Here is a 21,321-nt window from a genome sequence, read left to right as displayed (position 1 = left end):
GATCAAAGATACCTTGATAGGATTTGCTTTGCATCTTCAGGAGTGAGTTGGGGTATGCTGTATTCTACTGGAATAACGCATTTAAAAGATACCTTTATATGTGTTACAACCCTCTTTGCCCTGTGAGTTTTCGGGTACGCTCTATAAAGTTGATGCTTTCTATTTCCCCTATCGGTCTTCTCAACGCACTTCAGGGGTGAATTGACACACCATTTGATGGCATAAAGATACCTTTATATGCTTGTATCCACTTATCACTGAGTGAGTGGGGTACGCTGGATCTGGACATCTAAAATCTATTTACTTAAAGAGACTTTTTTATTGTGAAATACTACACATTGGTTGTTCTTTCATTTTTTTCTGTTTTATACTCACGAGTTGGATTCTACATACTTGGAAAGCCAGACAGAGACATCTGAGCCGACACAACCAACCAGGAACGTAATCTTTTCCCTTTATTTGCGCTGTGTGTACTGGGAAGGTTCACCATTCTGTGTATTTACTGCTAATATAGTGTTTACCAGACTTTTCGCCCCACTGCAAAACTGTGCATCTTCTGCCATTGCCGCTTTGCTCCTTGTTCCGTCATAGCGGCTTACTTACGCCACTGCTGACAAGTGGTCTGGCAGAACTAGCATGGGCCGAACACGAAGAATACGTTCGTCGAAAATATCTCTTAAATCAAGAAAGCTTATTGCAGACAAGCTTTCCAACTGAACCTTAACCTCTGGAAATACGTCCCTTGTAAGGACTGCTCCCCAGCCTCGGAGATCTGTATGCACGGACACCAGGATCTAAACCTGGATCCCGAACCTTCATCCCTCTAGAAGGAGAGAACCGAACAGACACCACAGGTGTGATGTCCTGGCCTTTAGGATTATATTCCGGTGCATGTGCAGGTGAGACCCGGACCACAATTCCAACTGGCCCCTTGAAAACCACTCTGGCAGTAGACCTGCTCACCAAAACAGGCCTCGTAGGCCGCACCCATCTGTTTTAGTAACAGAACATATTGATGAAGTGTCCCAGCAAAGCTGATCCAACTCTGGATCCTCAGACCTCTTTCCACAGGAAAAACACTGAACATTAACTGGTCAGTATCTACTCTGAAACCCACCTCCGACAACTGTGTCGGTGGGAACAACAGCCAATCCCTGTGTCGAAGAACAGTCAGAGAGAAACAACGATTTGCACCTTTATACAGGGACAACCAGACAATGTCCTGAACCTGACGCACCTCTGTATGACGTAGCGTACTACCTCCCCATCCAGAGGGGAACGGCAAGATCTATTAGAAAAACAGTAAGGGGAACAACCGTAACTCAGGATGCTCCCCTTTTGGATTCTATAAATAACTCACAAGTCTATTCCTGGACTAACTGAAGTTAGTAGACGAGTGCTCACTGGAGTGGGAACTAGCCAGATAGACTCAGCGACAAGTGGTGGATGTGTTGGAAACAGAAAACGACATCCACTTCTGCGAACCTAACAAGGCTGCAGAACTCTTACCTTTCAACCTTCCACTGTCTGCACAGAAAAGGAAAAAAGAACGGTATCGAACCGGTTAAAACGACTGCATCCCACAAAATAATGCGTCACCAACCGTTGTGAAGGAGGCTAACTCACGAAGTTAGACTTACCAGTTGTATCCGCCGAGAGTGACTGAACAGAGGGCTCACCAAACAGCTGTATATCTCCCTCGAGTATCCCTCGGAGACAACCTCAGCATTTTCCCAGCTACACCTCCTGCTGTCACGCGGCAGCCTGCTGCAATGTTATAAAGTAGAATCAACATAAGCAAGCTTACCCACTGTGAGTAGGGTAATTCTATCGGATGCCTACCCGACTACAACACTCCCTCATGTGCATGCAATGCAAATAAGGCCAAAGTATAGAAATAAAATACCACTTAGCTTCCTGTGTATGATCCTTTGCGACCGGGCTCTGCGTTGACCAGGAGTTGACTGCCGTAATGTTCTCTCCGCGTCGGGAAGAGAATAATATTCGGACTCCTTGAGAGGATCGAAAACCAACTCGTCATGGTTAATCTAGAGCTTAATCAACAGAGCGACCAGCACATGAGAAGAAATACTATTACTTCAGCATTCATGGATATACATAATGTAATACACAATAAAACACACATATCCTAACCATGCATATATAAACATATATCTACATATATATATATACATATAGATATAACCTATACGCAAGTGGATTGTCCAGACCCGTCAGGTCCCAGCAATGTGTTGTGAATGTGTATGACCATGTACTGACGTGCCCCCGATGTGGATCTACCAGGAACGTTATGGTCGACAGAAACTGAGGAAATGTCGACAGCAAGGAATAGTAAGCAGGCAAAAAATAATAATAATCTTGGAACCCCGAGGGGTCGGAGGGAAGTATACATATACAATTTCAATAACACTCCCCCCACATATACCTATAAATATATATATATATATATATATATATATATATATATATGCAGCAATAGAGATCAAGCAGCGGCACTCAGAGACTGGAATCCGGTAAATATCGTGAAAAAAAAGGACTTTAATCCATAACAGCAAATGGGGTGACCAACGTTTCGGGGTGCTAGGACCCCTTTGTCAAGGTGATACAAAGTGCAAATACCAACATACCTTAAATACACAGTGAGGAGACCCGCGAACGGGATGCACGCCGCCGGGAGGTGGGTGTGAGCGGAACGCCGCTCTGATCACTTCCGGGTGCGGTGACGTCAGTGTTACCCTGCATCTGTGTCCGTCATTTCCTGGATACTCAGAGCTTGCTTGGTTGCCTAGGCAACCAGCGCCCGGTAAGCAGGGCTCCGGATAGATGCAGGATAAGCTGGCGTGGATAACAACAATAACATTCAGTGAAATAAGAGTCTAAAGCTGGAAGTATTTCAAACACCCAGCTGAGACAATATGGTGTTAAAAAATGAAATAACAATGAAATTAAAATGAGATTAAAAAATTAGGGCACAGTGCTTTGACTTCATAATATACATAATGGCTGTGATAATAATGCATTTTCGTTATACTTAATAGTTAATTAATAAGGATGCATGTATAAAGCAAGATCAAAAAAACACCTGAATAAAAGCATCTGACTGAAGATACGCTGTCTTATATAGCTGTAAACAAGGTATTAACTAATAATTATTAGAAGGAAGCTATAATTTCATGATGTTTTGCCAAACATAGATTCAAGTCTGAAATATACTCCAGGTGACTCTGTCATTAAGTCCCTTGGGTTTGGTGGTGTCCAAGAAATAAATCCATCTGGCTTCCAGACGCAAAAGTTGACCACCGCGGTCGCCGCCCCGTATAGATTTGGGAATATGATCGATGATCTGGAAATTTAGATCTTGAAGTGTATGTTGCAAGTCGGCATAATGTTTAGCCACTGGTTGGTCAGAAGTTTTTCCTGAGGTGGCATACTTGATTGCGGATCTGTGCATGGCAAAACGTTCCCGAGCAGTACGTACTGTCTTGCCCACATATTGTAACTTGCATGGGCAAGTAATTAAATATATAATGTGGGTGGTGGTGCATGTGACCACGTGCCTAATGTTGTATGTTTTGCCAGTAGAAGTGGATTTAAAAGATGCACCAGACGTTATGTTGGTGCATGTCTTGCACCCAAGGCACTTGTAGCAACCTGGGGGTTTAGTCAAAAAATTGGAGGGCACGCATTCCCCAAAGCCAGTTATATCTGAGTGCACGACAAAGTCTTTGATGCTTCTTCCTTTTTTAAAACATGTAAGGGGTCTTTTTTTCTTGAAGCAGGGTAATTTTTTGTCTGTGGACACTATCGGCCACATGGCTTTCAAGGCTCTGGGTATAACAGGACTGGCCGTCGTATACTTAGTGACCAATGGCACCAACTCGTTATGTTTCTTGGGTTTCTGTTGTAACAACTCATGCCGTGGAATGGCTGCCACTTCCAATTTGTGTCTCAAAAGGTCGCCTTTATCATAGCCTCTGACTGCAAAGCGGTTTATTACTGTGTCCAAGGCTTGGTCCAATCTAGAAGGGTCACTGGTGATTCTCGAAGCTCTCATCAATTGAGATCGAGGGAGACCCTTCTTTAAAGCCCTCGGATGGTGACTGTTCGCACGTAGTAGTGTGTTTTTGTCAGTTGGCTTATAGAAGATGTCAGTTCTTATATTTCCATATTCCCAAATCTATACGGGGCGGCGACCGCGGTGGTCAACTTTTGCGTCTGGAAGCCAGATGGATTTATTTCTTGGACACCACCAAACCCAAGGGACTTAATGACAGAGTCACCTGGAGTATATTTCAGACTTGAATCTATGTTTGGCAAAACATCATGAAATTATAGCTTCCTTCTAATAATTATTAGTTAATACCTTGTTTACAGCTATATAAGACAGCGTATCTTCAGTCAGATGCTTTTATTCAGGTGTTTTTTTGATCTTGCTTTATACATGCATCCTTATTAATTAACTATTAAGTATAACGAAAATGCATTATTATCACAGCCATTATGTATATTATGAAGTCAAAGCACTGTGCCCTAATTTTTTAATCTCATTTTAATTTCATTGTTATTTCATTTTTTAACACCATATTGTCTCAGCTGGGTGTTTGAAATACTTCCAGCTTTAGACTCTTATTTCACTGAATGTTATTGTTGTTATCCACGCCAGCTTATCCTGCATCTATCCGGAGCCCTGCTTACCGGGCGCTGGTTGCCTAGGCAACCAAGCAAGCTCTGAGTATCCAGGAAATGACGGACACAGATGCAGGGTAACACTGACGTCACCGCACCCGGAAGTGATCAGAGCGGCGTTCCGCTCACACCCACCTCCCGGCGGCGTGCATCCCGTTCGCGGGTCTCCTCACTGTGTATTTAAGGTATGTTGGTATTTGCACTTTGTATCACCTTGACAAAGGGGTCCTAGCACCCCGAAACGTTGGTCACCCCATTTGCTGTTATGGATTAAAGTCCTTTTTTTTCACGATATTTACCGGATTCCAGTCTCTGAGTGCCGCTGCTTGATCTCTATTGCTGCATGTTTATTATTCCAGAGGGCACCGGAGCATTTTTTCTTTTGGGGTGAGTGCCAGTTCTTTTCAAGCTATATATATATATATATATATATATATACACAAATACAGGTACAAGGCAATAACAGCCTGTTAATTTTTTTACCCCGGAAATACCGTTGATGCCGACAGGGCATCCACCAACTACTGTGTCTCCCCTGGCATATTTACTTGTTTTCAAGCACACAAAACCAACCTGCTAATACTTAATTTTTCGAATCAAGTACCGCCAAGCGTCGGCGAAGCCGACAGTTATCCCCACAGCAGCCTGTGACAAAGCCCTCACACCTGTCGACATATGTCGACTAACCGATAGTGGGTAATAAACAGGGAAACAGTGAATTTATGTATCACAACAAGGATTATGCGTCCATTATTAAACATAATGCTATATGACACCCATATAGCATTAAAAACACCGTGCCCCCCCTCCTTCTTACTATACAGTAAATCCTGGTGGGGACCTAAGGAAAGTGGCGCTGACTCCTCTGTGAGGGCTAAGCTCCGCCCCCTCCCGGCGCGCTTAAGCCCGCTCAATTATATAAATATATAATACCCTAAAAACTAGCTGGGGACCCTATATACAGGGGGTAACCCCCTGTATAACTTACTTCTTGTCCCAACGCAGCCCAGGGCGCCCCCCCTGCGCCCTGCGCCCTGCACCCACGGAAGCCGTTGGTGTGTGGGAGCCATGGACCGCAGCGTGCACGCTGCGGTCTCCCGGTGTCCGGGTATGTTTCCCCGCCCGGGATCTTTTTATAAATGCCGCCCAGGGTGCTCCCCCCCAGCACCCTGCAGGCCGATGGAGAGCGGGAGCAGAGAGCGCAGCGCTACCGCTGCTGCTCCCTCCCGTTCGCGGCGCACTGGCGGGGCGGGCGCCGAAGCATGTCCCCCCCGCCAGTGATTTCAGCTGTTAAATGCTGCCCAGGGCGCTCCCCCCCCCCAGCACCCTGCAGGCCCGGTGGAGTGCGGGAGCCGTGAGCGCAGCGCTACCGCTGCTGCTCTCTCCCGTTCATGGCGCACTGGCGGGGCGGGCACCAAAGTATGTCCCCCCGCCAGTGAAGTACAGATTTTATGCTATATGCTGCCCAGGGCGCTCCCCCCCCCAGCGCCGTGCACCCTGCAGGTGATGGTAAGCGCGGGAGCAGGGAGCGCAGCGCTACCACTGTCTCTCCCCCCTGCAGCACCCTGGCGGGGTGAACATACGCCGTGCTAAGGCACCGTAATATGTCCCCCGCCAGCATTGTAGACAGTCAGCAACATGACCCCAGGGCGCACCCTGCCAGATACGTTGGTGTGTGGGAGCCTGGAGCGCAGTCGTACCGCTGCTGTTACCTCTGTTACTGAAGTCTTCTGTTCTTTCCATACTCACCAGGCTTCTTTCTTCTGGCTCTGTGAGGGGGTGACGGCGCGGCTCTGGGAACAAGCAGCTAGGCGAACCAAGTGATCGGACCCTCTGGAGCTAATGGTGTCCAGTAGCCGAGAAGCAGAGCCTTTAAACTAAGCAGAAGTAGGTCTGACTTCTCTCCCCTCACTCCCACGAAGCAGAGAGCCTGTAGCCAGCAGGTATCCCTGAAAATAAAAAACCTAACAATAAAGTCTTTCCAGAGAAACTCAGTAGAGCTCCCCTAGTGTGTGTCCAGTCACTCCTAAACACAAAGTCTAACTGAGGTCTGGAGGAGGGGCTTAGAGGGAGGAGCCAGTTCACACCCAGTTTAAGTCTTTATAGTGTGCCCAAGCTCCTGCGGATCCGTCTATACCCCATGGTCCTTTTGGAGTCCCCAGCATCCTCTAGGACGTATGAGAAATATATATTTATACACAGTATAAATAATACATACTTAATTAAGTCTTTCTTTGTCATGAAAGTTTGCATTGTCCTCATACACATTTATAAGTGTATAACAGATTACGCATTATCCCTGTACAGCAGTCGCAGCGTAGAGAACGCCTCTATGTGTGATTACAGATTTGCAATGAATAAATCAGTAATAATTCTGTACATTCACCATATATAGAAGGAGTGAATGCAATCTACTGTATAAGGGAACATTGCAGTAACCATGCAGTGCTGGGACGGGTGGTGGAGACAGGCAGTGCGGAGCTGCGGAAAGACGCCCCTGTAATCACAGTATATTTCTATATTTATGACACGGTAAATATTTCCAGTATCCCTCTTTGTGTGGATTGCAGCCTATTAGTTTGCTCCTATTGCTGTGGTTCCATCTATAAGGCCAGGTAAGTGCCACTAACCTCCCGCTATCACATGTAATGAGCGACACAGCACCACTCCACTCCCGGGACTCATTACCCTCCTGCGCATCCATTATCTTCAGCAGAGCGGAAAGCAATAAGTGCCCTACACAAAGCCCGATCAGACCGCAGACGGAACACACTTCTGAATAATTGGGGGGATGGAACGGTACTCACCTTAGCATTGTAGGCAATGAAGTGTTTGGATAAAGCTTCGGGGGTGTGCATCCAGGATTTATCTGGAATTAAAGAGAAGAGTGTTCACATTCTATAATACAGCAAATAACACGACTTATTACACTGCAGCCAGTGTCCTAATGGGGGGAGTGTTACGGACTGATCATTTGGGTGACAGGGAGAGACCCGGAGACGGCATCTGGGGTTCATATATCTACCTCCACCACAGTTTGGGGTAAGTCCCACCCGTTACAGAGCACAGATGATATGTCGGGCCCCGCGCTAGGCTGTAGGCTACTGATTTGTCCAGCCCCAGATCCCCATAATATTACATAGGGCAGAAGATGCAGATAAGAATTCTATATTAGCTCAGCCACTCCCTACTGAAACACAGGGGTAAATGAACTAAGATGGGATGTTACCCATAGCAACCAAAAACGGGGCCAAAACCGACAGCCCCCTTTTTGACCATCTCAGTCCGACATTAAAGAATGTCGGACTGAGATGCGGACCCAGAGGAGGCGAGGGGGGAGAGCCGCAGGGAGACGGGGGGACAGCCGGCGGGCATAAAGGGGAGATCAGCGCTACAGCAGCGCTGCTGCAGGATGTCACACAGCCGCGCCGCTCACGGCAGCTTCCACCCGGCTCCAGCACGCAGCTGGAGGCGGGTGGAAGCTGCCGTGAGTTCGGGCTGCTGTGTGACATCCTGCTGCAGTGCTACTGAAGCCCTGTATGCCCGCCAGCTCTCCCCGCAGCTCCCCCCCTCTCCTCCTCTGAATAAGGGTTGTCGGATCCATTCCGACAAATACATGTCGAAATGGATCCGACTTTAATTGAATATACCCCAATGTGTCTACAACATGCCCCACTATGTAGAAAGGAGCAAAGCACGTCCTTAGGATATGGCCGGCACGCATCTCCCAGATGACCATATGCGGTAAACCTATTAACTGTTGACCTATTGCTGGCCGACTCAATGATCCACACACACATGCATAGTAGGGATCCGGCGCATGTGCTCAGTACCGTACATTAGTACCTTGCGCCATGTGCCGCACATTTGTCGAGACATGAATTAGGCCCACTGGTTGCAGAAATTGGTTTCAGGAGGAGCACAGAGTACACGGACGGCACACGCCTGTTCAGAGTACACTGACGGCACGCGCCTGCACAAACACTGAGAAAGCAGAGTCTAATAAACCACAAGTCCCCAGAAGCACACAAGTCTGCTTAGAAGCAGGAGCTTTTCATATCTAGACAAAATTGCATGTCACAATTTTGCAGAGCATAAGTAAAATATTGTCGTGAGACGGTGTAAAAACAAATGAACACATCCCGCACTTTATCACAACACCGCGCTATTGCATTTGTCCCAAAACATAAAACCATATTGTGCAGGGATGATTAGATTACAGCCGGAATTAAATTACAATGACAAGACGAATAAAGACCAGGATGAAGACTGTAAAAATAGGATTTTGGTTACCTATCGGTAAATCCTTTTCTCGTAGTCCGTAGAGGATGCTGGGGTCCACATTAGTACCATGGGGTATAGACGGGTCCACCAGGAGCCATTGGCACTTTAAGAGTTTGAGAGTGTGGACTGGCTCCTCCCTCTATGCCCCTCCTACCAGACTCAGTCTAGAAACTGTGCCCGAGGAGACGGACATCTTTGAGAGAAGGATTTAACACAGATAGTGGCGAGATTCTTACCAGCTCACACATACAAGGCACATGAAGCTAAATTAGCCTGAAAACTCAGCAATCGCTGAAAACATTACTTACCAAGTAACAAGGCAGTACTTAGAAAAAACAAAGTTGTACTGAACCTGATAACAATTGCTGGAAAACTAAGCGCTGGGCGGGCGCCCAGCATCCTCTACGGACTACATGAAAAGGATTTACCAGTAGGTAACCAAATTCCTATTTTCTCTTACATCCTAGAGCAGTGATTTTCAACCTTTTTTAACTCGTGGCACAATGAACAATATTTTAAAATTGCCAAGGCACACCATCAGTTCACCACGAAAACCCCCACCACACATTGGCCCTCACAGTAAAAAAAAATAATCCACACATACATTGGCCTACACAGAAAAACAATCACATTGCTCCACCATAAATCATGTTGCTCCCTACATAAATCCTTTTGCTCCCAACATAAATAAATCACATTGCTCCCCACACAAATCCTATTGCTCCTAGTGATGAGCCGGTTCGGTTCCTCGGGATCCGAACCCCCCCGAACTTCACCCATTTTACACGGCACACTCAAATCTTCCCGCCTTGCTCGGATAACCCGAGCGCGCCCGAACGTCATCATCCCGCTGTCGGATTCTCGCAAGATTCGTATTCTATATAAGGAGCCGCGTGTCGCCGCCATTTTCACTCGTGATTTGGAGATGATAGCGAGAGGACGTGGCTGCGTTCTCTCAGTTTCTGTGTTCGGTGTGCTGCAAATATCTGTGCTCAGTGTGCTGAAAATATCTATGTTCTCTGCCTGAAAAACGCTCCATATCTGTGCTGCATTGTAGTATATAGTAGGAGGACAGTGCAGAATTTTGCTGACCACCAGTATATATATATAGCAGTACGGTACAGTCCATTGCTCTACCTCTGTGTCGTCAAGTATGCTATGCATCCATACCTGTGCTGCATTTTAGTTGTGCGCAGTATATAGTAGGAGGGGACAGTGCAGAATTTTGCTGTGACCACCAGTATATATATAGCAGTACGGTACAGTAGTCCACTGCTCTACCTCTGTGTCGTCAAGTATGCTATGCATCCATACCTGTGCTGCATTTTAGTTGTGCGCAGTATATAGGAGGGGACAGTGCAGAATGTTGATGTGACCACCAGTATATATATAGCAGTACGGTACAGTAGTCCATTGCTCTACCTCTGTGTCGTCAAGTATACTACAAAAGTTCAGTAAAATGACCCAAAAATCAAAATTAAAAGCGTCTGATGAGAAGCGTAAACTTGCCAAAATGCCATTTACGACACGGAGTGGCAAGGAACGGCTGAGGCCCTGGCCTATGTTCATGGCTAGTGGTTCAGATTCACATGAGGATGGAAGCACTCACCCTCTCGCTAGAAAACTGCAGTGCCACTCCAAGATGGGCCAGGTGTTTGTGTCGGCTACTTGGGTCGCTTAGCTTAGTCACACAGCTACCTCATTGCACTTCTTTTTTTCTTTGCATCATGTGCTGTTTGCGGACTATTTTTTAAATCTGCCATCCTGTCTGACACTGCAGTGCCACTCCTAGATGGGCCAGGTGTTTGTGTCGGCCACTTGGGTCGCTTAGCTTAGCCATCCAGCGACCTCGGTGCAAATTTTAGGACTAAAAATAATATTGTGAGGTGTGATGAGGTGTTCAGAATAGACTGAAAATGAGTGGAAATTATGGTTATTGAGGTTAATAATACTATGGGATCAAAATGACCCCCAAATTCTACGATTTAAGCTGTTTTTGAGGGATTTTTGTAAAAAAACACCCGAATCCGCCCAAAAAAATTTCAGGGAGGTTTTGCCAAAACACGGCCGTGGAACCGAATCCAGAACCAAAACCCAAAAAATTTCCGGTGCACATCACTAATTGCTCCCCACATAAATTATTCACATTGTTCCACCCCCATAAATCCTATTGCTCCCCACAGGAGAAATAAAATAACAAATATTAGCCCCTACCGGTCAGCTGTCCTCCTCCCTGTCCCTCAGTGGTGGGCGATGTTCATAGTGGAGTGCTGCGAATACTGAGCAGCAGGCGGTCGGACAAGTGTGGATGAGGGTAGGCAAGGATAGTTGTGGATGTGGGCGGGAACTGGAAGATGTGTATGCAGGCGAGTGGGCTGGCTAGGTGGTTAGAAGCGGTGGCTGTAACCTACGATGTCACACTGCCGCGTTTTCAAGGCATAGGTCACAGGCAGGGCACGACTGATCCTATAAGAAGAGCCTGGGCCACAGTTTGCTCTGAAGGCGCAGGCAACGACTCTGACTCCGTGGCACACCTTGCAACTGGTCACGGCACACTGGTTGAAAAAGCCTGTCCTAGAGGATGCTGGGGTCCACATTAGTACCATGGGAATGTACCAAAGCTCCCAGAATGGGAAGGAGAGCACGGAGTCTCCTGCAAAACTGATTGATTGAACTTCAGATCATCAGAGGCCAAAGTATCGAACTTGTAGAACTTTGCAATCGTGTTCGACCCCAACCAAGTTGCAGCTCGGCAACGTTGTAACGCCGAGACACCCCGGGCAGTCGCCCAGGAAGACCCCACCTTACGAGTACAGTGGGCCTTAACAGATTTTGGACACGGCAGTCCTGCCGTAGAATACGCATGCTGGATAGTAAACCTGATCCAGCGAGAGATCGTCTGCTTAGAAGCAAGAAACACAATTTTCTTGGGATCATACAGGACAGAGAGTCCGATTTCCTGTGACGAGCAGTCCTCTTCACATAGATTTTCAGAGCCATTACAACATCCAAGGACTTTGATGAAATTGAGGAGTTAGTAGCCACTGGCACCACAATAGGTTGGTTGATATGAAATGCTGACACAACCTTCGGAAGAAACTGCTGACGTGTCCGGAGCTCAGCTCTATCTTCGTGGAAGATCAAGTATGGGCTTTTACAGGACAAAGCCCCCAATTCCAATACACGTCTAGCAGAAGCTAAAGCCAACCACGTGACAGCCTTCCATGTAAGAAACTTGACCTCAACCTCCTGTAGAGGCTCGAACCAGTCCGATTAGAGGAACTGCAACACCACGTTAAGGTCCCAAGGCGCTGTAGGCGGTACAAAGGGAGGTTGGCTGTGTAGAACTCCCTTCAAAAAGGTCTGAACCTCATGGAGGGTAGCCAATTGTCTTTGGAAGAAAATGGATAGGGTCAAAATCTGGACCTTCACAGATCCCAACCTCAGGCCCATATCCACACCAGCTTGTAGGAAGAGGAGAAACTGTCCCAGTTGAAAATCCACCGCAGTAAATTTCTTGTACCCACACCAAGATACATATTTTTTCCAAATTCGATGGTAATATTTAGACGTTACTCCTTTCCTAGCCTGTATCAGGGTAGGAATAACCTCGTTCGGAATCCCCTTCCGACCTAGTATCAGGCGTTCACCTCCATGCCGTCAAACGTAGCCGCGGTAAGTCTTGATAGGCGAACGGCCGCTGCTGCAGCAGGTCTTCCCAAAGAGGAAGAGGCCTCGGGTCTTCTTGCAGTAGATCCAGAAGATCCGCGTACCAAGCCCTTCTTGGCCAGTCCAGAGCAATGAGTATCGCTTGAACCCTTGTTCTCCTTATGAGCTTTATAACTCTTGGGATGAGTGTAAGTGGATGAAACACGTACACCGACTGGAACACCCACAAAGTCACTAGGGCGTCCACCGCCACTGCTTGCGGGTCCCTCGACCTGGAACAATACCGCCGAAGCTTTTGGTTGAGACGAGAGGCCATCATCGATCTGGGGTACGCCCCAAAGATCTGTTCCTTGAACACCTCCGGGTGGAGGCCCCACTCCCCTGGATGGAGATATGTCTGCTGAGGAAGTCCGCTTCCCAGTTGTCTATTCCCGGAATGAAGATTGCTGACTGTGCCAACGCATGCTTTTCTGCCCAGAGGATGATTCTTGTTACCTCTGCCATTGCAGCTCTGCTCTTCGTTCCGCCCTGTCGGTTTATGTAAGCCACCATTGTCACACTGTCCGACTGCACTTCAATGGCCCGATTTCTCAGAAGATAGGCCGCTTGGAGAAGACCGTTGTAGATGACTCTTAGTTCCAGAATGTTTATCGGCAGGCCGGCTTCCAGGCTTGACCACCTTCCTTGGAAGGTTTCCCCTTGAGTGACTGCGCCCCAGCCACGGAGACTTGCATCCGTGGTTAGAAGGATAGAGTCCTGAATCCCGAACCTGCGGCCCTCCAGAAGGTGAGGTACTTGCAGCCACTAGAGGAGTGAAATCCTGGCCTTTGGCGACAGACTTATTCTCTGGTGCATGTGTAGATGGGATCCCAACCACTTGTCCAGGAGATCCAGTTGGAAGGACTGAGCGTGAACCCTCCCGTACTGCAGAGCCTCGTAAGAGGCCACCATCTTCCCCAGAAGGCGTAAGCACTGCTGAACTGACACCCGGGCTGGCTTAAGGACATCCCGGACCATCGTTTAAATCACTAACGCCTTTTTTTCCTCTGGGAGAAACACCCTTTGCACCTCCGTGTCGAGGATCATTCCCAGAAAGAACAACCACCTGGTTGGTTCCAATTGTGATTTTGGAAGATTCAGGATCCAACCATGTTCCCTGAGAAGTTGTTATGGACCGTAACAGCTTCTCCTTGGACGATGCCTTCATCAGCAGATCGTCCAGATACGGAATTACGTTCACCCCCTGTCTGCGGAGGAGAATCATCATTTACGCCATCACCTTGGTGAGTACCCTCAGTGCTGTGGAGAGGCCGAATGGGAGGGCCTGGAACTGAAAGTGACAGTCCCACAATGCAAATCGAAGATAAACTTGATGCGGCAGCCAAATCGGAATGTGGAGGTACGCATCCTTGATATCCAGGGATATTAGGAATTCCCTCGCCTCCAGACCTGATATCACTGCCCTTAGAGACTCCATTTTGAACTTGAACTCCCTCAGAAAGGGGTTTAGCGATTTTAAGTTCAGAATGGGCCTGCCCAAACCATCCGGTTTCGGTACTACGAAAAGACTTGAATAGTAACCTTTGTTTTGCATATGAGGAGGTACTGGTACAATAACCTGTGCCTCCACCAACTTCTGGATGGCTTCTTGCAGGACAGTCCTGTCTGCCAGCAGAGCTGGCAAGCCTGATCTGAAAAATTGGTGAGGAGGGAGATTTTGAAATTCCAGCCTGTACCCCTGGGACACAATCTCTTGCACTCAGGGGTCCAGGCCAGAGGACACCCAGACATGACTGAAATGTCTGAGTCTCGCTCCCACCTGCCCCACCTCCGGGGCGTGCAGTCCACCGTCATGCGGAGGACTTTGGTGTACCTGAAGCAGGTTTCTGTTCCTGGGAACCTGCAGCCGCAGGTTTCTTGGACTTAGGCCGACCTCCCCGAAAGAAGGTGTTGGACGGCTTTGCCTTTCTGGGCTTGTTAGACCGGAAGGGCTGTGATGTAACTGAAGAAAAGGGTTTCTTCGGAGCAGGTGTAGCTGAGGAAAGAAAAGGTGACTTACCAGCCGTAGCCGTGGAGATCCACGCATCTAACGCTTCCCCAAAGAGAGCCTGACCTGTGTAGGGTAGGGGCTCCACACTTCTGGATTCCGCGTCGGCAGACCACTGGCGCAACCATAGTCCTCGACGAGCTGATACCGACATGGAGGAAATCCCGGCAGCCATGGAACCCAGGTCTTTCATGGATTCTACCAGAAAACCTGCCGAATCCTGAATGTTATGTAAAAACAATTCAACATCACATTTCTCCATAGTATCCAAGTCCTCAAGTAACGTGCCTGACCACTTTACTATAGCTTTGGCAATCCAAGCACTGGCAATAGTGGTACGTAGTATTGCCACAGAAGCCGTGTACATGGATTTGGGCCTATTATCAATTTTACGATCAGCCGGCTCTTTCAAGGCGGTAGATCCTGGAACAGGTAAAACCACCTTTTTTTAGAGTCTGGATACTGACGCATCAACAATAGGCGGGTTTCCCATTTTTTCCTATCCTCTACCGGTAAAGGAAACACTACCAGAACCCTTTTAGGTATCTGTAATTTTTTATCCGGGTTTTCCCCATGCCTTTTCAAATACAGCATTTAATTCCTTTGACGCAGGGAAGGTTAGCGAGGCTTTCTTATTTTCCGTGAAGTAAGCCTCCTCAACCTACTCGAGTGTTGTATCAGCAATATTCAACACATCCCTGATAGACTCTATCATCAACTGCACCCCTTAAGCAAGAGATGCTGCCCCCCGCAACACATCCCCGTCACCGTCTGTAGTATCAGAATCGGTATCATCCTGCATGATCTGAGCAGGAGCACGTTTATGTGAATATACAGCGGGGAGCCCTGAGGTACCAGAACTGGGCCAGACTGCCATAGAGTTCTGTAAAGCCTGAGTTGTAGATTCATTTTGTGCAACCCTATTTGATATCTGAGGAGTCATAGATTTGATAGAGGATAACCACTCAGGCTCCCTTGCTAAACTGTGCTAAACCAGTGCAATCCTGATTACATGGAATGGGATCATCCTGAGAGGACATATCCTCTGCAGCATATAAAACAGAGTCCCTGGACATAGCTTAATGGAGACCATAGACACTCCACACACACACACACACACACACACACACACACACACACACACACACACACAAACACACGGGAGGGCAGACAGAGTTTCACCCCCAAGAATGGCAAGAGAGACAGAGATTGGAGCCAACCCACACACAGCGCTTTTAATATAAAGGGAGACCCCTATCAGCGCTGACTGTGCACCTTAATAGGTTACACAGTCATTTTGCAGCCTCTCACCCCCCTTCTACAACCCCCTGGTGCCGTGAGAGATAGCTGGAGTTGCTGTGGAGGGACTTGCTCTTCACTGACAGTGCTGTGCCGGCAGGAAAATGGCGCTGAAACACTGCTGGGTCCGCTCTGAGGAGAAGCTCTGTCCCCAAAATGGCGCTGTCTGCCTGATCTTCTTAGGATTATACTGGCCTGAGGATTTATGCTGGCTGAGATCACGGGACCCCGACAGGCTGTGTGACCAGTGTAGGTGCTGGCTCAGGGCGCCCCTCACAGCGCCGCACTATGTACCGCTGAGCCTCCGGAGCGCAGTAAATATTACTACCCTGATGCCGCCATCTTCACACTGGCCCCCCGCTTGCTCGCCACAATCTTCAGCTCTGTAAGGGGGTGGCGGCATGCTGCTGTCGGCTGTCATCAGAGGTGTAGCAAGGTGTCATGGTGCCTGGAGCAAGCTATGTTTTGCCCCCCCACCCCACCCCCTTCACCCCCTGTACTGAATTGGGGACGTGGCCAACATGTGATGGCATGCTACACTTGGAAAATATATATATATATATATATATATATATTTAAAATAGCTGGCACATGCGGACTGACAGTAGCGGTGTAATAAATTACACTAAGGAAATGTATATATATATATATATATATATATATATATAAATATACAGGTTGAGTATCCCATATCCAAATATTCCGAAATACGGAATATTCCGAAATACGGACTTTTTTGCGTGAGAGTGGGATAGTGAAACCTCTGTTTTTTGATGGCTCAATGTACACAAGCTTTGTTTAATACACACAGTTATTAAAAATATTGTATTAAATTACCTTCCTGCTGTGTGTATAAGGTGAATATGCAACATAAATGAATTGTGTGAATGTAGATACACTTTGTTTAATGCACAAAGTTACAAAAAATATTGGCTAAAATTGCCTTCCTGCTGTGTGTATAAGGTGTATATGTAACATAAATGCATTCTGTGCTTAGATTTAGGTCCCATCACCATGATATCTCATTATGGTATGCGATTATTCCAAAATACGGACAAATCCGATATCCAAAATACTGCTGGTCCCAAGCATTTTGGATAAGGGATACTCAACCTGTATATATATATATATATATATATATATATACACATATATATATATATATATATATATATATATGTAAAAACAGGAAAGAACGCAGCGGCATTCGGAGTCTTCCAAAACAGAATCGTGTATTAAAAAATCACTTCATGATATCCCAACGTTTCGAGGCTAACATGCCCCTTTGTCAAGGTGAGTAACATGTTAGCCCCGAAACGTTGGGATATCATGAAGTGATTTTTTAATACACGATTCTGTTTTGGAAGACTCCGAGTACCTAGCCTATTTTTGCGAGAGGGCATCGAACATATTATACCGCAAGTGGGAGTGGCAGTCCATTCGATTAGGATTTTAAATATATATATATATACACACACACACATACAGTTGTGCTCATAAGTTTACATACCCTAGCAGAATTTGTGATTTTCTGCCCATTTGTCAGAGAATATGAATGATAACTCTCAAACTTTTCTTTCACTCATGGTTAGTGGTTGGGTGAAGCCATTTATTGTCAAACATCTGTTTACTCTTTTTAAATCATAATGACAACAGAAACTACCCAAATGACCCTGATCAACAGTTTACATACCCCAGTTCTTAATACCGTGTATTGCCCCCTTTAACATCAATGACAGCTTGAAGTCTTTTGTGGTAGTTGTGGATGAGGATCTTTATTTTCTCAGATGGTAAAGCTGCCCATTCTTCTTGGCAAAAAGCCTCCAGTTCCTATAAATTCTTGGGCTGTCTTGCATGAACTGCACGTTTGAGATCTCCCCAGAGTGGCTCAATGATATTGAGGTCAGGAGACTGAGATGGCCACTCCAGAACCTTCACTTTATTCTGCTGTAGCCAATCACAGGTCGACTTGGCCTTGTGTTTTGGATCATTGTCATCTTGGAACGTCCAAGTACGTCACATGCGCAGCTTCCGGGCTGATGAGTGCAAATTTTCCTCCAGTATTTTCTGATAACATGCTGCATTCATCTTGCCATCAATTTTGACCAAGTTTCCAGTGCCTTTGTAGCTCACACATCCCCAAAACATCAGCGATCCACCTCCGTGTTTCACAGTAGGAATGGTGTACCTTTCATCATAGGCCTTGTTGACTCCTCTCCAAATGTAACGTTTATGGTTGTGGCCAAAAAGTTCAATTTTGGTCTCATCACTCCAAATGACTTTGACATGAGTGAAAGAAAAGTTTGTAAGTTATCATTCAATGTGTGTGTGTGTGTGTGTGTGTGTGTGTGTGTGTGTGTGTGTGTGTGTGTGTGTATATATATATATATATATATATATATATATATATATATGCTGCTCCAAAAAATAAAGGGAAAACTTAAACAACACATCCTAGAGCTGAATGAATGAAATATTCTTATTAAATACTTTGTTCGTTACATAGTTGTGCTAGTTGAATGTGCTGACAACTAAATCACACAAAAAGTATCAATGGAAATCAAATTTATTAACCCATGGAGGTCTGGATTTGGAGTCACACTCAAAATTAAAGTGGAAAAACATACTACAGCCTACAGGCTGATCCAACTTTGATGTAATGTCCAGTCACACTCAAAATTAAAGTGGAAAAACACACTACAGCCTACAGGCTGATCCAACTTTGATGTAATGTCCTTAAAACAAGTCAAAATGAGTCTCAGTAGTTTGTGTGGCCTCCACGTGCCTGTATGACCTCCCTACAACGTCTGGGCATGCTCCTGATGAGGTGGCGGATGGTCTCCTGAGGGATCTCCTTCCAAACCTGGACTAAAGCATCCGCCAACTCCTGGACAGTCTGTGGTGCATGGAGCAAGACATGATGTCCCAGATGTGCTCAATTGTATTCAGGTCTGGGGAACGGGCGGGCCAGTCCATAGCATCAATGCCTTCGTCTTGCAGGAACTGCTGACACACTCCAGCCACATGAGGTCTAGCATTGTCTTGCATTAGGAGGAACCCAGGGCCAACCACACCAGCATATGGTCTCACAAGGGGTCTGAGGATCTCATCTTGGTACCTAATGGCAGTCAGGCTACCTCTGGCGAGCACATGGAGGGCTGTGCGGCCCCCCAAAGAAATGCCACCCCACACCATTACTGACCCACTGCCAAACTGGTCATGCTGGAGGATGTTGCAGGCAGCAGAACATTCTCCTTGGCGTCTCCAGACTCTGTCACGTCTGTCACATGTGCTCAGTGAGAACCTGCTTTCATCTGTGAAGAGCACAGGGTGCCAGTGGCGAATTTGCCAATCATGGTGTTCTCTGGCAAATGCCAAACGTCCTGCACGGTGTTGGGCTGTAAGCCCAACCCCCACCTGTGGACGTCGGGCCCTCATACCACCCTCATGGAGTCTGTTTCTGATCGTTTGAGTAGACACATGCACATTTGTGGCTTGCTGGAGGTCATTTTGCAGGGCTCTGGCAGTGCACCTCCTGTTCCTCCTTGCACAAAGGCGGAGGTAGCGGTCCTGCTGCTGGGTTGTTGCCCTCCTACGGCCTCCTCCACGTCTCCTGATGTACTGGCCTGTCTCCTGGTAGCACCTCCATGCTCTGGACACTACGCTGACAGACACAGCAAACCGTCTTGCCACAGTTCGCATTGATGTGCCATCCTGGATGAGCTGCACTACCTGAGCCACTTGTGTGGGTTGTAGACTCCGTCTCATGCTACCACTAGAGTGAAAGCACCGCCAGCTTTCAAAAGTGACCAAAACATCAGCCAGAAAGCATAGGAGCTGAGAAGTGGTCTGTGGTCACCACCTGCAGAACTCCTTTATTGGGGGGGTCTTGCTAATTGCCTATAATTTCCACCTGTTGTCTATTCCATTTGCACAACAGCATGTGAAATTGATTGTCAATCAGTGTTGCTTCCTAAGTGGACAGTTTGATTTCACAGAAGTGTGATTGACTTGAAGTTACATTGTGTTGTTTAAGTATTCCCTTTATTTTTTTGAGCAATATATATATATATATATATGTGTGTGTGTGTATATATATATATATATATATATATATGGCTAGCATGGCCTCACAGCAATGATAATAAATTAATAATGCACGCACCACCCAGCTATATATTAATTAAACAGTGTGTGCCCGCGGCCCGGCGCACGCAGCCCCACTCTATACATTCAGTCAGACAGGATGGACTCCGTACCTCTAAATCTGTCCGGCACCGCGTCCCCGCCCGTCTGGCGTCATGACATCAGAAGCGACTCTCGTGTGTGTGACGCGTGACGTCACACGCAAGTCAGGGAGGGGAGGGGAGCGGAGGGGAGAGAAGGTTGTTGCAGGCGCAGCTCAAGCTCTCAGCTGTCAGTGACTGATAGCTGCGGCTTCAAGCTGCGTGTGGCCAGGCGGAGGTTTCCGGCGGAGTCGAGCTGCGGCGCCCTCTACTGTCTTGGGCGCCTGGAGCTCGAGCTCCACCGGAACCACCCTCCCTACACCCCTGGCTGTCATTAATCCTTTTCTGCAGAATGTTTAGCCTACAGCAAGGGTTTAGCCACCATAGGTGCAGGGAGTGAAGCTGCTATGGGGCCCAGAGCTGAGAGGGGCCACCTTCCCTGTCACAGTTACATGTGTTATATACAGGGTGTAGCTACCATAGATGCAGGGAGTGCAGCTGCTATGGGGCCAGAGCTGAGAGGAGCCACCTTCCCTGTCACAGTTACATGTGTTATATACAGGGTGTAGATATTATAGGTGCAGGCAACGCAGCTGCTATGGGGCCCAGAGCTGAGAGGGCCCACCTTCCCTGTCACAGTTACATGTATTATATACAGGGTGTAGCTACCATAGGTGCAGGGAGTGCAGCTGCTATGGGCCCAGAGCTGAGAGGAGCCACCTTCCCTGTCACAGTTACATGTGTTATATACAGGGCATAGCTACCATAGGTGCAGGGAGTGCAGCTGCTATGGGGCCAGAGCTGAGAGGGGCCACCTTCCCTGTCACAGTTACATGTGTTATATATAGGGTGTAGCTACCATAGGTGCAGGCAGTGCAGCTGCTATGGGGCCAGAGCTGAGAGGGGCCACCTTCCCTGTCACAGTTACATGTGTTATATACAGGGTGTAGCTACCATAGGTGCCGGGAGTGCAGCTGCTATGGGGCCCAGAGCTGAGAGGGGCCCCTTTGTCCCTGTCACAGTTACATATGTTATATACAGGGTGTAGCTACCATAGGTGCTGGGAGTGCAGCTGCTATGGGACCCAGA

The 21,321-nt window shown here is 47.3% G+C and overlaps 1 protein-coding gene across 7 annotated transcripts in view; it reads right to left on the bottom strand.

Moving 5' to 3' along the window:
* The window catches only part of GULP1 (GULP PTB domain containing engulfment adaptor 1), a 498,186-nt gene that overhangs the window by 225,697 nt on the left and 251,168 nt on the right, over nucleotides 1-21,321 (bottom strand). For all 7 annotated transcript variants that reach the window (XM_063932726.1, XM_063932725.1, XM_063932723.1 and 4 more), the window contains one exon: nucleotides 7,515-7,576. In XM_063932726.1, coding sequence (XP_063788796.1) covers nucleotides 7,515-7,576 — 62 coding nt within the window. The remainder of the gene's footprint in view (nucleotides 1-7,514; nucleotides 7,577-21,321) is intronic.

The sequence above is a fragment of the Pseudophryne corroboree genome, chromosome 7 (genome assembly GCF_028390025.1).
Source record: "Pseudophryne corroboree isolate aPseCor3 chromosome 7, aPseCor3.hap2, whole genome shotgun sequence".
NCBI classification, from domain to species: domain Eukaryota; kingdom Metazoa; phylum Chordata; class Amphibia; order Anura; family Myobatrachidae; genus Pseudophryne; species Pseudophryne corroboree.
This window is presented reverse-complemented; position numbering and strand designations above follow the sequence as displayed.